The sequence below is a fragment of the Cryptosporidium parvum genome, chromosome 3, assembly GCF_000165345.1.
Source record: "Cryptosporidium parvum Iowa II chromosome 3, whole genome shotgun sequence".
NCBI lineage: Eukaryota > Apicomplexa > Conoidasida > Eucoccidiorida > Cryptosporidiidae > Cryptosporidium > Cryptosporidium parvum.
The window spans coordinates 998,554-1,016,525 of NC_006982.1; the positions used below are offsets into that span (position 1 = coordinate 998,554).

At 28.6% G+C, this 17,972-nt stretch overlaps 5 protein-coding genes across 5 annotated transcripts; 3 read left to right on the forward strand and 2 right to left on the reverse strand.

Annotated features, from left to right (window-relative positions):
• Positions 1 to 387: 387 nt before the first annotated feature.
• On the forward strand, positions 388 to 1,422 carry cgd3_4050 (cyclin; the record flags this gene model as incomplete). The annotated part of the gene is made up of 1 exon (XM_626949.1): positions 388 to 1,422. A coding segment is annotated over one exon (1,035 nt), but the record flags the coding sequence as incomplete, so codon positions are not given.
• Positions 1,423 to 1,677: 255 nt separating this feature from the next.
• On the forward strand, positions 1,678 to 5,631 carry cgd3_4060 (histone transcription regulator (HIR1)-like WD40 repeat protein; the record flags this gene model as incomplete). Its single annotated transcript, XM_626950.1, has 1 exon — positions 1,678 to 5,631. One exon carries the CDS (start codon positions 1,678 to 1,680, stop codon positions 5,629 to 5,631), a length of 3,954 nt encoding a protein of 1,317 aa, XP_626950.1.
• Positions 5,632 to 5,938: 307 nt separating this feature from the next.
• Positions 5,939 to 7,405, forward strand: cgd3_4070 (putative sugar transporter with 12 transmembrane domains; the record flags this gene model as incomplete). Its single annotated transcript, XM_626951.1, has 1 exon — positions 5,939 to 7,405. A coding segment is annotated over one exon (1,467 nt), but the record flags the coding sequence as incomplete, so codon positions are not given.
• Positions 7,406 to 7,960: 555 nt separating this feature from the next.
• Positions 7,961 to 8,989, reverse strand: cgd3_4080 (conserved protein with UAS domain, possible ubiquitin protein; the record flags this gene model as incomplete). The annotated part of the gene is made up of 1 exon (XM_626952.1): positions 7,961 to 8,989. A coding segment is annotated over one exon (1,029 nt), but the record flags the coding sequence as incomplete, so codon positions are not given.
• A 324-nt stretch (positions 8,990 to 9,313) lies between these two features.
• Positions 9,314 to 17,950, reverse strand: cgd3_4090 (large protein with a UBR1-like ring finger related treble clef; the record flags this gene model as incomplete). The annotated part of the gene is made up of 1 exon (XM_626953.1): positions 9,314 to 17,950. The coding sequence occupies one exon, from the start codon at positions 17,948 to 17,950 to the stop codon at positions 9,314 to 9,316; it is 8,637 nt and encodes a 2,878-aa protein (XP_626953.1).
• Between the last annotated feature and the right edge of the window lie 22 nt (positions 17,951 to 17,972).

The following is a 17,972-nucleotide window of genomic DNA, read 5'->3' on the forward strand; positions in this document are numbered from 1 at the left end:
TTATACTTTTTTTCATTTATCTTTCTTTTTACTAATTTCTTAATTAATTTTGTCACTATTATTTTTTTGCATGTGGACAAATTACTAATCATAATTACCATACCGGTTTTGTAATATATTACTAATACCGTGCATAATTCATGCGGCAAAATTATGATATTAAAAATAATAATAAAAAATTTGCATGTCATAGATTAAAGAGCAAGTGGATGAATTTATTTGGAATTAATGGTGGAATTTTAAGGAGAATTGGTTTGAGATTTGGTGTGAGATATTGTTTTTTGTATAATTAAAGAAAGTGTTCAAATACTAGAATTTTGTAAAAAATATAAAACAAAATAAAAATAAATTCTGTAAAAATTAGTGGAAATACATTGGAAAAAGTGAAATAAGAAAAAATCTTTATTATTTACTATGGTAAAAAGGAGTGCAAAAGAAGTAACCAGTAATTACAATGAATCATATGAGAATGGAATATATTATAAACAATTAAATAAACAAGATACTAGAAATTCGGACTTCGTAAATGAATTTGAAATAAAGAATGTAACTACACTTCAAGAGGAAAAGAATAATTATAATAAAAAGTTGATTGAGAATGGGCTGAACAACATTTGCAGAGTAATTGTACTGGATTGGCTTATAGGGGTACATAGAAAGTTTCAATTCAGGCCTGCAACTATCCATATTGGGATAACTTTATTTGATAGATTTATCAGACTAAACAATAAACACGGATTGATAAACTGTGACAATCTTCAATTAGTTGGAGCAACCTGTCTTCACATTGCATCCAAGTACGAAGATATGAACCCAGCGGTTCTATTAGATTACTGTATAATGAGTAATTCAGAATTCAATCCTAAAGACATGATAAATATGGAAGTTGAAATACTAAATACTTTGCATTTCAAAATAGCAGATAATACTACACTTATTGACTATTTGGATTCATTTTTTGAATATGGAATTTTGAAAGGAGTAAATAAAAAAAAGCTACCAAAATATTTCTATTCAAGTGCTTTGTATATATCAGAATTATCTTTACTTCACCAAGCAATGATATTTTACCGTCCAAAAGTACTTTCAACATCAATTTTACTACTTCTATGTCTGCTATTTGAAAAAGATGAGTCAGAAAGAAACAATTTGTCCATATTAAAAGATTTAAAGTATTCATTAAAAAGATTTTCAAAAATTAATAATATCACAAAGGAAATTCGAATATGTATTAAAAGCTTATTAGGTATAATTAAAGAACAATTCTTTCTAGAGGTAAAAATTAAAGAAGGATTTGAAAATTCTATTATTGGGGTTAATCCAGAAGAAGAAATACCATTTATATACTTGAAAGATTTAACAAGTAAGTGGAGAAATGCATATACAAACTTATATAAGAAAATTTCAAGTTTAAGAACTTGAATATTGCTAAAAGTTAATGTAAAGAAATGTGTTAAATTGCTTTGATTATTATCCTCATTTATCTTAATTACTATATTCGCATAAACTGGTAACTATAAAAAGTGGCAAACATCTAAAATGTTGGCGGAAACTATGTAATTTTAATTTATTCAAATTAATAAAAATAATTAAATTTAATTAATAAAAATAATAATAATGAAGTATCAAATCCACATTAACAAGAATCTCTAAAGTTTTGATTTTGAGTGTATATAGATGAAAGTAGAAAAAATTAAAGAAATTAAAGCACCAGGAGATGGAATACTTTCAGTATCTTTCCAACCCCATCCAATCACTGAAAGATGGGATAAAGAAAGAGTTGCTATTTGTGGAGAAAAGGGGGTTCATATTTGGTCATTTGAATATAATGGTAACCACAAAAAACTAGCATTTATTGAAAGTTCAACATGCGCTTTAATTAAGATGTGCAGATGGAGTCAAGATGGTAAGTATCTTGCAATTGTGGATATGGAACAAATCGCAATATATTATAAAGAAGCTGGAACCTGTTCAGGAACTCCGAAAAATTTGAATTCTGTTGGATTTGGAGTTGAGGAAAAAGATACAGATTCAAATGAAGTATTTGAGAATTGGACAGTATATACGACATTTTCAAGTAGTGATGTGAATGAATGTGCAGATATCTGTTGGCTTAAAGGGTCAAAGGTATTAGTAAATGGAACCATTTCTGGACATTTAATTGTTTATAATATGGAAGAAAGATGCCAGTCATGCAATTTATTTATTAGAGATATTGTTGAAACAAGTACACGTAATAAAAATATTCCAAATAGTCATACAGAAATTGGGCATGTAAGTGGGCTTTGTTCAGATACCCGAGGATTCTTTTTGGCATCCCAAATGAGTAGCCGTCGATTACTCGTTTTTAATGTAGAATATAATAAAGAATATGGGAAAGATACTTTATCAAAACGTAATTGTATTTCGTTATCATTTTTACTAGAAGAAGAACGATTAATAATTAATTCCCCTTGTATATTAACATTCATTAGAAGACCTGTTTTTGATCCATTAACATGTTTGGTTGGTTGTCCATATGGAGAAGTTGGAACATCATATTTTTCTTGTCTCTATCCGTTTAGAGATATTTCAGATATCAAGCCATTCGGTTGGGAAGAGCTTTGTAAACTTGTAAATTATCAAGCAGAGAAGCAAATGGACGATATTAAATCTGATATTTGGAATTTACATAATGAAGGAAAAACAAGTATTAAAGGTAAGCTCGAGCTTCCAGATGCATATAGATTACGGGGTCACCAAAGAAGAGTAAGATTATTTCAATTTTCTCAAACTGTTATTAAAGAAAAGGATGAGATATTTTCCTTATGTGCTCAAAGTTCTCAGGATGGCTCTTTAAGCTTTTGGAAGGTTATATATGACTTAAATTCTAAGTCTAAAATTAAGTCCATTGAATGTTTTTTGGTTTTAACTAATTTTATGGATGAGCAGGCCAGTGTTACAGATATTTCATTCAATAATTTAAATAATACAGTTTTGATTGGATCAGATGACAACAAATTAACTCTAGTATCTTTTGAATTAGAAGAATTTTCACTTGCAAAAAATTCTTCAAAAAACTCTCATGAGTTTTACTATTCAAGTTGGAACTATTGGAACTTTGAATTTACACCTGAAAAGCCTATTTTACAAAAAATGGATATAGAATCATCGACAGAAGAACCCAGCTTATTCTCAAAACATGTTTCTTTACCTGTAATCACAGCAAATGAAATAAGAGAGCATCAAGAACGAACACAAGAAGCAGTTATAAGTAGTAAAGGTACAAAGATTAGGAGAATACAACCTTTGAACCTTACAGAAATGTATAGTAATAAATCTGACAGTAAGAATGAAACTAGCATGAATGGAGTAAACTCTAGCATTAGTTCTAATATGCAAGAAGAAAAAAATCTGAATAAAACTTCTAATCAAAGTCTTGAATATACAACTAAGAAATCTTCAAAAAGAAGTCAGGAAACTAAGGAAAATAATTCAAATGAAATTAAAGAAACTTTAAAAGATCAAACTAGAAGTGATGAAAACAAATCTATAAGGAAATTATCTCAAAATGAAGAATTTGAAAGGAATTGTGAACAAGAAAATGCTAAAAATTCTATTAAAGGAGGAAATCAAGTTCAAATTAATCAAAATATTTCTGATTATCAAAATAATCAATTCATTAAAGAATGGATGGATAGTATTATTATTCCACCTAGATTAGCAATTGAAGCAAATATTTTAATTCATCAAAAAAAGTATAAAATGGTCATTTTTGCTGATAACAGACAAATTATTGAAAATATTAATAGAAATAGGTCTTCTTCAACTGAAATCATTTGTATGAGACAGGAAACTTTACAAGAAAATCAAATCTCAAATATTTCAAAGGAAATGTTATGGTATAAACCTATAAGTATTAATCATGTAGTAACTCATATGATTCGTATTAAAGATGTTTTATTGATCATATATTCCGATATTTTAGAGAAGAAAAATTCCATTCCAAGCTCTAATTTGGATTTTTTAAATTTTAATACTGGATCTATTTTAATTGGAGGAATCTCTTTACCTTTTGTATTAAAAGTTGTATTGAGTGAATCCCTTGATATGATTCTACTGGTTACAATTAATGGTAATATCAAAATTTTCCAAATCCATGGCTCATTAAATGATTATGAATCATTTATACCTAAAGCATCAACTAATCATTTATCTTCTGGTTTTAGTATTAATTGGGTCTTAGATGCAGACTGGTCATTTTTAAATAATCATAAACTTGTTAGAGTTGATTTATATTCAAACCATAAGTCTTATCCATGCAAGGATAATGCTGATTTCCCCATTATAATTCTTTATTTTGATGATGGAAAGGTTTTTTCTTATTCGTTCAATATCTCAAGCTTTGTTAGAATTGATGATTTAGACCATTGTAGATCAGATTTTTGGTCTTTGGTTTTTCCAAAAACCTATATGCAAATTTTAAAGAAGAGCAATCATCACTTCACTAAAGCTAAATTACTTGAACAAGTTTCTGAGGCTATATCTGCTGAACATCAGGAATCTGAGATAGAACTTAGTAGTGTTTGTTTGGATCCAAGGGGATGGCTTGATACTGATTCTAACCTTCAGACTCAAAAATGTTTTTTTTTAAGAGAAATCCAACAGAATTCTCGTCAAATACTGCTTAATCATCAGTATTCGAGAAAATCGGATAATCTTATTCAACAGAAAATGCAATGTATATTTGAAAGCATTCTAAGTACTTCTTTGTTTGATGATTACAATGACGAAGAAGAGGAAAAAAAGGATAATGATATTGTCGATGAAAAAAAGAAACTGGAACCAGAGTTAGACTTAGAACAAGCAAGTTTAAATGAAGATAAGATGAATGATTCCAATGATTTACAGAAACTCCAATTTCAAAGTGAAACTAAATCCGATCAAAATCACTCTTCTAATAAAAAAACAGCCAAGATTAAAACAATTAAACAAGATTTAAATGGAAATATTCATCACACAAAAATGCATATTGAACACCAAATAGTATCTAGTATTATACTTAAATCCAAGTCAGAATTTAGGTATTGGTTCAAAATTTATATCAAATTCTCTCTTGATTCTTTGGATTTGGAATGTATTAAAGAAATCACAAATAAAGTCTTATCTCTAGTAAGAGAAAGCATTCTAACTAATAAGAATCATATTCAAACACAGAAACAAGAACAAAGTCAAGGTTACAGTTATTATGCGCATACTCATACTCAAAACCAGTCAAATAGACAAGTTATTGCTCCTGTATGGTATAGTCTATCAATGTTGGAATCCATTGATGTTGATCCAGTACAAATTCTTATTGATGATATTGTTCCTGGAATAAATGATTTCATAAACCTTATGCAAAACCCACAAGGCATTCTGAAAATCAGCTTCGCAAAAGGGGGAGGTAAAGTTCAACCAAACATTGAAGAATTTCTAAACCAACTAAAAAAAATTAAGGAAAGAATAGAAAGTCAAGTAAAATCTATACAGGAAGAGTTTGAGACATATAAGAACGCTATGCTAAATAATTCTCAATGTTTACATTCCTCTCAGAATTCAGACACAAACCATTCATTACGTCTTGACTTTCTCGATTCCATATTTTCTTAAATTTGAATTAAATTATCACAGTGTCTATAAAATGAATAAATTAGTAAATAAAAATACGTTTATATACCCCATATAATTAATTTTTATAATCAATTTTACTTAAACTATTTTAATTTAGACAGCGGGAAATTCCAATTTTTCTATTTAATATAAAAAAAAGGTAGAAAAAGTACCAGATTCTTAATAGTATCTCGGCAGGTGATAATATTCGTTTTTCGAATATTTATTATCTTTTTATAAAGAACTTTAATATCTTAATTTCATTTGATTATTAAAATAATAATCAGAAATATACTCAAAGATATAATATATTGGTTCTATATATACAGCAGAAATGGCAAACTATAGTTTAAATTGCTGTTTAATAGCTTTAAGCGTTTCTTTGTTATTTGGGATAAACTTGTCCATATTAAACTTCACAGGTCCCTATGTGCTTTTGGATTATGAATTATGTGGGAAAGAAGGAACTCTCTTGGAGAGATCAAACTGTGAAAATGGATCTTATGCAATGTATAAGATGACTTTGGCATTCTTTACAGCATCTTTATTGAGTTGTTTTGCTGTTAAATATGTTGTAGGAAGAAGTCGTACTTTTGGACTTAAAGTGGCTTTAATTCCTTTTGCTGTTGGTGGAATTTTATCCAGTTTTGCCCCTAATTTCAAAATCTTTTGTATTGGAAGATTTATAAGTGGAGCCTCTTTAGGACTTTCAGCTGCTTCAGTTACATATATTTCCGAGATTTCACCAAAACATAGAAGAGGTTTGTATACAACTCTTTTTGGTCTATTTATCCCTGCAGGGCAAACAATTTCATATATTTTGGGAGTATTTCTACCAATTATAAAGTATTTGGATGAATCTGATCTAGAATTTTATATTCTCTACTGTAGATTCCTTTTCTTAATTCCCACAATAATCTCATTAATAATGATTATTGCAGTCCGCTTCTATTGTAAAGATGAAACTCCTTGTTTCTTATTATCAAAGGGAAGATTTTCAGAGGCTGAAGAGCTTCTTTATAAGATTTATCAAGATACTTCAGTTGTTTCAAGTGAAATGGAATCCTTATTAACAAGTAATAGGAGAAGCATTGAAGAGGATAAGATAAGTCAAAATGTATCTTATTCAATGCTATTCAGCAGAAAGTACATTCTTCCAACATTTGTAACTCTTGTTATAACTGTTGGAGTAAGTGGAAGTGGAATTGGTATTTTCGCTCAAAAGATGAATTCATTAATTGAATCAGCCTCTGGTCTTCCTCAAGAAAAAGTTATTTATATTGTAATATTTACTTCAGCATTTGAGACAGTTTCTTGTTTCTTTGGAGGACATTTAATTGAGAAATTTGGAAGAAGAAATGTTGCAATTATTGGTTCTGCAACTAACTCACTATCTCTACTTCTTCTTGGATTATTTACAATTTTTAAGAACTACATTTCCAGCGTTGTTATTCCAGTTGTTTCAATTATTGTATTTTCTACCTTCCTTGCTTCATTCCAGCTAGCTCTTTCACCAGTATTATGGGCATATGTTCCAGAAGCACTTCCAACAGAAATCCGATCTACAGGAATGGGTCTATCGTCAATCTTAAATTGGTTGGTCAGTTTGATTTACATACCTCTATCTTACATTATTTCGGATTTGAGTGTGTATGCTTTATCATCCATTTGTTGTGGTATTCTTTCCATTATTTGCTTCTTCTTTATGAAAGAAACTAAGGGATGCTCAGTATCACCATATGAAGAAGATTCAGTTAAGAATCCAGATCTCTGAGATGATCTGTTAGAACTTAATTTTTTCCTAAGGCCAACTTTGTAGAATAAGGAAGGGACTTAAAAGGAAGAAGAAGGGAGAAGTATTTATTCAGAGTGAATTGATTAGATTCCAACTTTTAATAAAATCCGTTAACACTTTGATGTTGTGCCAAAGAAGTTCAATTCAGGATGAGGGGTAATGAATTTTTAGCCTTGGTTTCTACAGAGCTCACTTTTTCTTTAATATCAAGAAAATTGGAAAGTTTTCAGATTGTGTGTTGTGTTTTTTTTTAAATTTGAATAGGAGGGATTTTTTCTAAGAATTAACGACGATCCAAATATGATTTGGACTTATAAATTTTGAGTTATTACTCTACACAGTTCGTTGTGTTTGTTCATTCTTTTTAATTAGGAATACTACTACTTTTACTATTGCTAGAACATTATTGCTACTATTAGTTATATTACTTATTCTCAGTAGTTATAGAATCCATATATTTTTTTGTTGTGGTGGCTCTTTTTTTTTTTCTTCGTTTTGTAATATTTTCTATTTTTGAGAGTTTTCTCGATTTCACTATTTTTTCTCAGAATTTTTCCTTCTCATCCTTTCCATATGAAGCATTGCTAATTCAGAATTAATTGTTGGAACCTGTACTTGAGTATTTGACTGAGATTGAAGTGAATCTTGACTTGAAAGAGTATCTTGAGGGGCTTGCGTAGTGCTAATACTGGTATTAGTAATAAAAGAATCGGAAGTTTGGTTAGAAACATTTGGAAGAATAGAATTAGTAGCTTCATGACTTGTACTGTTTGAATTGGTTGACATTCTATTAAAAGCTCTAAGTGTATTCTCAGACTCGAGAAATTCAATAATTTCGGAAGAAGCTGAAATAGAGTCTGAAAAAGATTTAGCAACATCCCAAACTTTGAGTTGTCTGCCTGTTCTAGGATCGACAACAGAAACATGTGGGAGCTTGGATATGTTATATAAATTCAACCATTCATTTCCTTCAGGAGTATTTGAACTTCTCTGCCAGAAAATGAAATGCTCTTGAATAAATTCAATGATCAAAGAATCATTCCATATATCCCTGTTTAAAATCATGGAGGAGAACTCATTTGGGCTCTGAATATTAACTAAAATTAACTTTTTCTGAGACTTGGCCTTTTCTTTGGCAATTTCAAAAGGTTCACAAAACATAATAATTTGAGGTGGAGAAAACATTTGAGTAGAGAAATCATCAACTGGAGGAAGAAGATCATCAGTGTGAACAACTCTTCCATTTTGCATGAATTGAGAAGAATTTAAGGCATTGTGGTCGTCAGGAATAAGTTGGTCATTAAAGGATGGTATTGGGGTTCTAACATCTTCTTCATCATGAAATAAATTATTTCCAGGATTGCTGTTATTTATATTGCTTGTGGTTTCATTACCTAAGTTCGAAAAATACTCATTAATTGCACTATTCATGTCTCCTGGATACATTTCCAAATACATCTTTGCAATTTGAGAGTCAGTGCAACCCGAAATATTAATAAAATTTTCAATTTCTTCGTTTGAAACCATATTTATATTGTCCAATAAGATTAAATAATGATGAAATTATTGATCCAAATTAAGAATTACGTTGGAAATCAATTGTGTGTACTTTCTTTTTGATTTTAAAGATGTAATTTAAATTTCATAATTAATTAACGAATTTTTTTTTCTTTTCTTAATACACCCAATTTTAAGCTAAAAAAAAATTTCCAGGTTGAAAACTCTCAGGGTCGGAAAAATTTATTGTTTTGCTTATAAAGCGAGAGGGGGGAAATTGTAATAAATTAATCTAAAAATAATTAAACCAAAAATATTAAAGAATAATATAATACAGTTTTTTTAAAAAAATTATACATTAAAATATTTATATATTTAAACTAGAATTTATTAGTTTATTGATTGAAATTCAAAAGGTTGAAATGAACGCCAATTTAAATTTGTATTTCTTCTGATATTAATTTTTTGAATAATATTCTGCAATTTAGTCCAACGGTAAGGACACAAAATCATAGGTTTTCCTCTAATCAAATGCTTATCCTCTTCTCCATATTCGTCCACATAAAGAGTAGAAAATTCACATGCCCTTGCACCATACAAAAATTGTTTATCCAATTCAATCCAATTAAATAAATTGTTATTGGTTTCATTCTTTGTTGAAGTAATATCAATTCTAAATGATAGTATAATTGATGAAGAAACATGTAAGAAAAAAGATAATCCTTTTCCACATTTTGCAATATGATCTCTAATTGGTATTGACCTTAAAGATATATTTAAACCTGAACCAAATGGAATGGAGTATGATAATATATTTTTATTCCCAGTTTTTTCTGTTTCTCTTGAATAACAGTAGAAATAAGAATCCAAAATTGAAGATGACAAATTTGTACTAGTTTCAGTCTCATTACAACAACTATATTCCGTACATAATATACTTCCACATGAAATACAAATTAGTAAGTTATTAATATTATTAGAATATCTTCTACTCCAATGCTTTATTGGATTTGATAAAAGCTTGTTATAAAGATTGTGAAACATTTTAGGGGGTATTATTGTTGATTGATTAAAACCATTATATATAATAATATTTTGGCCACTTTCATTGATATTCAAAAACTTCTTTCCCAAACCTAGAAATGAACTCTTAAATATTTCAAACTCTTCAATGCTCAGACTTTTATAAAATGAATTAATATTACTATTAAATAGTGGTCTCTTTGAATTAACCATAATGTCATTAACAACTGTTACTTCCAAACAAGTTAAAGGAATTATTGCCTTCTTCTTTGAAATCAACTTTATGAAAAGGTTCTTTTCTAGCATTATAGTTAATAAAGAGTTCATCATTCCACTACTTTGGTTTATAAAGTTTTTATGTTTATCAATATCAGTATCATTATCAGTATTAATATTAAACTCTGTTAAAATTATCCAAGCAATCTCTAGTATATTTGTATTCATACAAAATCTACTAGAAATACATTGTAATAGTATAGAGATTTGTTCATCTAAGCTATTATCCTCTTCATTTCCATTTATTCTTGTATTATTATTAACTGAATTTTCTATTTTCTTGTTTTTTTCTTTCATATAAATATTTTGAAATCTAACTATCAACTTTAGCCAAACTATTATTCCAAGATTTACAATATCTTTAAGTTTTTTAATATCTCCAAGTTTAAATTCATCCATATTACACTCATCTTCTTGATTTTGTTTATACTTTTTAAATTTGTTCTTAGTATTTAAATAACTTGAATTTGTATTTAATATAAAATTCGGATATTTACTCAAATAAAATTCTCTCTTACTTTCATTTGATAATTTATTTATAGAATTCTTAACTTTGAAAGAATATATAATATCGCATTTATTCTTTTTCTCAGAAACTGAGATATCGCTATTTACTGGATTAATTTGGATTGGTAAAGTTCCAAAAATATTAACATTAATTCTTGAATCTGATATATTATTTATCTTCTGAGCTTTATACTCAATCTCTTCAGAACTTAAATCTAATTTCTTATATAAGTGAAATCCATTTCCATAAATCAATTCCTGGAAAAAAGACATTGCCTCATTTTCATTTGATTGGTCTTCTTTCTGGTTATCATTTTCCTCATCAATATGAGATTTTCTGCATTTATTCAAATTTAATATAGCTTGGATTATTGGATTTCTTATTTTAGATACTTGTTCATCTTCATCCCATTCGGGGTTCCAAAATGTCCAAACAATTGAAAACACTTCCAAAACAAACATCATCAATAAAATATACATAACTCTCAAATCCCCTTGTTCTAAAGTCTCATAACCTTGACTTTCTCTTACAGAACTATCTCTAATACTATTATTTGAGTTATTATATTTATTGTTTGTTTTACTATAAAAATTATCAAAATGAGTGTCATTTTCTTTGACTTTTTGCTCCTTTAATGTTCTTGTACTATCAATCAGAATTATTAAATTTATAAGAATCTGAAATCTAGCTGAAGGCGATTGAAGCGAAATATAGTTCCAAATATCAATCTTATTTTCATCTCTAAGTATCTGAATTAAGTTAAAAATCATTGAAGTAGCCATGCACGGAAAATTATTAATAATACTTTTCAAAGATTTAATAACAATTTCATACATTAAATTTCTCGAAGAAGAAAATAAATTGGTTGAAGCAAATACACTCATATCATTTTCATAACATGAAATTGTATCAACTATAATATTGTCACTTATAATCTTAGTTAAGAAACCTATTGGATTAATACTAGGAATTCCATTTATAGACAAATTAATGCTTGGAATATTGAAAGGAAGTAAATTCTCAAATAAAGTCAATATTGAAAGAATTTGTTCAAGTATTGGAATACTTTCAACATCAATTTCTAAATTACCATTACAACTTCCTTCATAATAATCACCAATCATATCACTTATTTCGTATTTTGTTTGGAGATCCAATAATAAATCCAAAATATCTATCAATTGATCATCTTTACAAGATTCAAAGTTATTTTGTACTTCGTGACAAATATCCATCATTAATTCCTCATTCTTGAAGTACTTGAATGGAAGTATAATGTTGGAGAATGTATTGCAGTATGGGCATGTTAAGTTAGTTAAATGATAAATTTCTTTATTAATGTCGTATTTTCTAACTCTACCAGTAAATTTTGATCCAGTATTATCGGGTATAGAAGATAATATATGAACTGAGTTATTAGAATTAGGCAAATTAAGCTCTTTAAAAGTCTCACCATTTTCTCTAATATTCATTTGTCTTACACTAACTCCTACTTTGTTTTTGTGGTAAGTTAATGGAAACCCTACGTATTGAATTTCAGATTTTTTCTCAAAATTACATTCTTCTGTCTGGATTTGTCTGGTTTCCTGGTCTGATCTCAAATTGGTATAATTTGAACTTGAAGAATTTTGATTATTAAATAATTTATAATATTGTCCAACACATTTATAATGTATTAAATGTCCACATATTGTTAAATAGAAAGAAGTATATCCAAAATTTGGTTGGAATCCATCTAAACTTGTATCACTTTGAATATTTCTTTTTGAATCCAAACTAGAATTTTGTAAGTCTAAATAACCAAAAGTTGCAATATAATTTTCATCCTTTTCACGATCTTGCTCAATATGAATTGGCTCATGGCAAAATACACAGAAATCAGAATGTTCTTCACCACCTACAATTTGGTTACTAACATAAGGCTTGTCTGACATAACATCAATCTTGTCTTCATCAGAATTGATTTCTTCATCATTTAAAATCATAGACTTTTTAAGAATGTTCATAAAGTTTTTTTGCCTGTTCATATATTCCTGGAGAATGTTTTTTTGTTTCTCTTGTATCTTATCTTTGAGATTGGTTGGATTCAATTTTGCAGCTTTTTCTTGCAATAAAAGCCTTCTCTCATTATATAACTCTTCCAAATAGTTATTAAAATAAGATTCAATATCTGGACTTGTTTGGTTGGCAATAGATAGTCCCCATTCCAGAAATAATGAAGATTCCATGGGAATTATCTTTAAAACTTCTTTGCTAACAAATTTGAACTTACTTGAATTTTTTCCTAAATGAATATCATTATCATTGATTCTCAAAGAATATAGTAATTCTACCAATATATCCATCAAACAAAATGGCTGTTCATATGTTAAGTTATTATCAAATCTTAAAATCAACGGAACCATTAATAGTTCAAATACAGTTTCTACGTTGCCTCTTCTAAGTAAATCACAAATATTAGTCATATATAAATCCTTTAACTCAATTGGAGATCTATTCTGAATTAATTTCTCTCCTTGTTTCTTTCTCAACTCTTTCTTAATTTGATTACATAGACTTGGTTTAACTGCAAAGTACTGGTAATCATCATTCTCGCAATCCTGGTTTAAACAGTAAAATGAAATATTTAATGAACCATCAGAATCTGATTCATTATATGTTTTTGAATTTACATTTCTAATTTCTGTAGAAGGTATAGAAAAGAATTCAAAATTTAAATCATTTTCCAATGTTTCAGTACTGAGAGAAACTCTATTAAATGAAATCTTAAACTGGGATTCACCTTTCATATTAGCTTTGAATGCATTATAAACATATTCCATGATTTCTATATTAATTAAGTTAAAGAGAAGAATGAAAGAATGTTGCATTATTCTTACATCATCCATTAGAGTTTGGCCCATAGTAACTTCAAATAATTGAGGTAGAACCAAATGGAGTATATTTGAGAGAAGAATAGACTTTATATACATATTTTGGCTTGAATTGAAGTGTATTATAGAAGAGAAATGCTCATTTAATGGTATATGGCATAACTTAGTGGGAAATTTAACAAACTTATCACTTATAAACTTTTTCTCTGAATTTTCTGGAATTTCTTCTGATATATTTTTATTCATAATACCATTTTGTTGCTCTTTATTTGTCTCTAAATTGTTACTCTCGCCTATTCGTCTCTTCTTTGGAGTGTTGTCTTCAGTACTTACCTTATTTCCATCTATTCCATTGCCTATAATTAGACTATTATCCCAGCAATTAAAGTGTGAACAAATGGATTCATAGTTGGTTTCATCTTCGCTCCCAAAGAATTTAATAGGTAATAGAGGATCATATAACATCCAACCAATGGGTTGCTTAATTTTATATAGAATTGGCTTATTATCAGAAGCTGGGATCTTCTCGCAAAATGAGTCCAAGATCTCATCAATTATATTATTAAGATTTGAAGATTTTATAGATTGAATGAAATTTCCATAATATAAAGACGAAGATGATGATATTGGAAGCCCATCCTGAATTTCTGATCTAGATCTGTTTTTCCTTATTAGGTATTGAACAAGTAGATATCTATATATAGACTTATTAAAAGAGAGAGAATTAGGAAGGTCAAGAGATGTAACTTTGGTAAATATATCCATAATTAATAGTACAGCACAATTAACCTTCTTATCTATTGCTTTTCTTGAATGAATGACATTAAAACAAGAGTTTCTAGTTTCTTGTATATCCTTTAAATCACCTTTATCCTCTGTATTTGAATTTGATTGAATGCTATCCATTATATCAGCTTTTTGTTTAGAATGATTATCATTATTTTCACAGTTAGCTTCATCTTTTAATAAGTTGAAGTGGGATAATATTGAAGATATCATAAACAACAAGCTTTCTTCTTTCTTAAGAAGATTTAAAATCAATCTAATTGAGAATATATCTGGAAGTATATACATTGTTGACCAATGTGATTTCTTGTAGAATTGAGCTTCATTTATTGGACTTAATCCATTCCTAAGCCAAGAACCATCGTTCAAATTAAATGCTTGATGAACAAAACAATATGATCTTAATGGATGTTCTAATAATGTTATTTTTAACACGTCATTTAAAATCCCAAGATTCTCCAGTAAATCGAAAATATTATTCAAATCTAAGTAACCTTTTGTTCTTGAAATATAATCCAGATAAATGTAAATTAGTTGAAGAGAAGTTCTATTTAGTGGAATATGTATAGAAGCTTGGCTTTCTAAAATACTATGATTATGTAAAATATAGTATTCTCCGTATTTACTTGAATCATGTTCAAAAGTAATAAAGTATTTACAAAAATCCTGTTCTATATTGAAAGAATTGTTGTCCACATAGTCATATATAATGTTCCAGGATTCATTTATACTGGTAATGCGAATCCATTGAATTAATGACTGAACAGTATTTAGTACAAGACGAAAAATACAGAAAGTAGTTAAATCTTGATTCTTATTTTCCAAAGATATGGAAACCAAGTTTGAATCGTCAGAAGTTCTGGTCAGAACAAAGATAATTTGAAGTAATATATCCACAGTAGATTGAATATCACAACAAAGAAGAAGACTTGAATGCCATTTCAAGTCTTCATATGGTTCAATAGCCTTACTTTTATGAGGATTCATACACTGTACTAACTTAAGCAAAGCTAACCATCCATTATACCATAATTCCATGTACAACTTTTTAATCAAGCACCTTGCTTCTTCAAATGTTATTTTTCTACATGATAGTTCTTCCTGTATCATTTCAGTGCATTTATTGAGAAAAATAAAGTAAATCAAATCAATACATTGAAGTAAATACTTAGAATCGTGCATTGAATATGTATATTTTCTATTGATAACGGCACTGCTTTGAGAACTTAGGGTTGGGATTGAAATCTTAGATATTAAGTTGTCATTAACACTATTTTCATGATCAGTTTTCTGATATATAACAGAACTTTCAAGGATTTGAAAAGTTGTAAAAAATATATTTTGAATTAAATTGTTATCAAGAGCCATAGAAACCAACATTCTATCAATTGTGAAAAGCTGTACAGCAATTCTAGTTAGAACTTTATCTTGTCTTTTCACTAATTCATTATAGTTTCTCATAAAAATATCAGGGAAAATCTCTTCTTTAAATACAGAATCAAACATCATAACAAGTAGAAGGTCAGTTAGATCATTTTGTTTATAAATCTTTGAAATTAAAGCCTGGTGAATCAAGGAATCATTTGTTTCATTAAGCTGTCTAGACCATTTCATCCAGAAAATATCCAAATATGTAAGGTCTTCAATTTTAAAATCTGTTTGCTCTGAAATGGATTCACTATTTTTTTCAAGATCTAACATGTAATTCTTGGAATTATTGCTGATATTCATTTTATTTTGAGATTCCATGGTGGTATCCTTTACCGAGGTAAATTGAAATTCAGAATGAATTGTTCTAAGAAGGTCCTTAACTTTATGAACTGTTAAAGAGTGGATTTTTTTGTTAATATAGTCATCAATTAAAGGCTTAAGTAATTTACATGCAAATTTGTTTCTATATTTAATATCACTGCTCATATTCGACTTATTAGAAATTCCAAACATCAATAGCTTATGTATTGGCGATCCAAAAATCTCACCCATTAAGGGTAAGAAGATTGATTGGTAGTTTTCACATAAACTAATAAACCATTGAAAGAAGTATGAGTCCATTTGGAAATTCTTTTCCTGTTTAAATAAAAGCAATATAGGAATAGTACCATCACTTAAGTTTTGTCCCCTAATAGTTTGAAATTGAAGAATTGGCACTTCTTCAAAAGTATGGTTTCCTTGTGGAGGAGCAATTAATCTGTTGAATATACTAGGATTTTCTGAATTTGATTGTTGATCACTAATTTCAGTTTCATTTTCAATAGAACTATCTTCCACATTGTTATCTACTGAATTCTCCATTCTAATGTCTTCAGAATTTAAATAGTCAGAGAACATATTAATTTCAGAATCATCTGAAAGATCTTCTTCTTGCATATAGAAGTCCAAAACATTAAAACTATCTTCTGATCTTTCTTCATTTCTTTTTTGTTCAACAATCTTTGATAATAACTTTGAATGAAATGGTAGGTATATCTCTTTTGTATTAGGAGCAGTACAATATAGCCTAGATAAGCAAACAACATGGCAAAGCACTCCATGAAAGAGTCCTTTCAAGTTAGATTTAAGTGTATTCCAATTAGAATTTACACTTGTATAAGTACTGTTCGTATCCGAAATAGTATGTTTTCTGCAAAATCCATCCCTGTTCCAGGCCTGCTCATCCCCACAATCACAACAACCACCGTAGTCTGACTTATATATATAGTATTCATGATTTTCATGATTTCCGTTTTGGAAACAATCTACACAAATACACGACGAGGTTGAGGTTCCGCAAGTGATACATCTATAAGCAATATGCTGGCCACTCCAAATCTGAGAGCATCTACTTAATGTCCCCATTTCTTTTGGAAGCCTTAATCTTGAGAAGAATGTGGAATCAAGCTCACAATTCTTAAAGACACTGGTAAAATCATCAAATTCAGGACTCATCAAGAGTTCTAGAATAGAAATAATAACAAAATCTAGGGTTTCATTAGTAGGGTTCAAGGAGCTACAACTTGCAGATGAATATATTTCTGAATCAAGTTTTAATGCTTTTGCTTGATTTACCCATTTTTGTTTACTTGATTTTGGCAGCTTAAATTCAATATTCTTGTTAGTTTCACATATAGCAGCATACCAATATACTTTTTCATCATCCAGAGAGTATGCAGTAGAGAATAATTCAATAGCTAAAAGTGTGACCCAATCACTAGTGGGATTGTATTTATCATTAACTAACTCACAAATTAAAAAAATGATTTCTCCAAGCAATTCGCTTTGAAATTCATTTTCTTTATCATCAATAAATAATAAAATGTATTCATTATAAGATAAGTTCAAGTTAAAAGTAGAACCATTGTAAATGTTTTTCGGTAACACTGGACCACATTTAATTAAGTGAGCCCTTAAACATAAAAGCCTAAATTTCAAAGCTTGAAGAGATGAATAGCATGCCTTATTGATTGAAAACCATTGTTTCATAATCGAATCTTTAAGCGCTATTTTAGGAACTTTAGTGAAATCAATAAAGTCATCATTTATCATTTGGGTACCATCTGTGTGCATTTCTGGAATTTTCATCATTAATTCATAAGCTCCTTCTTAT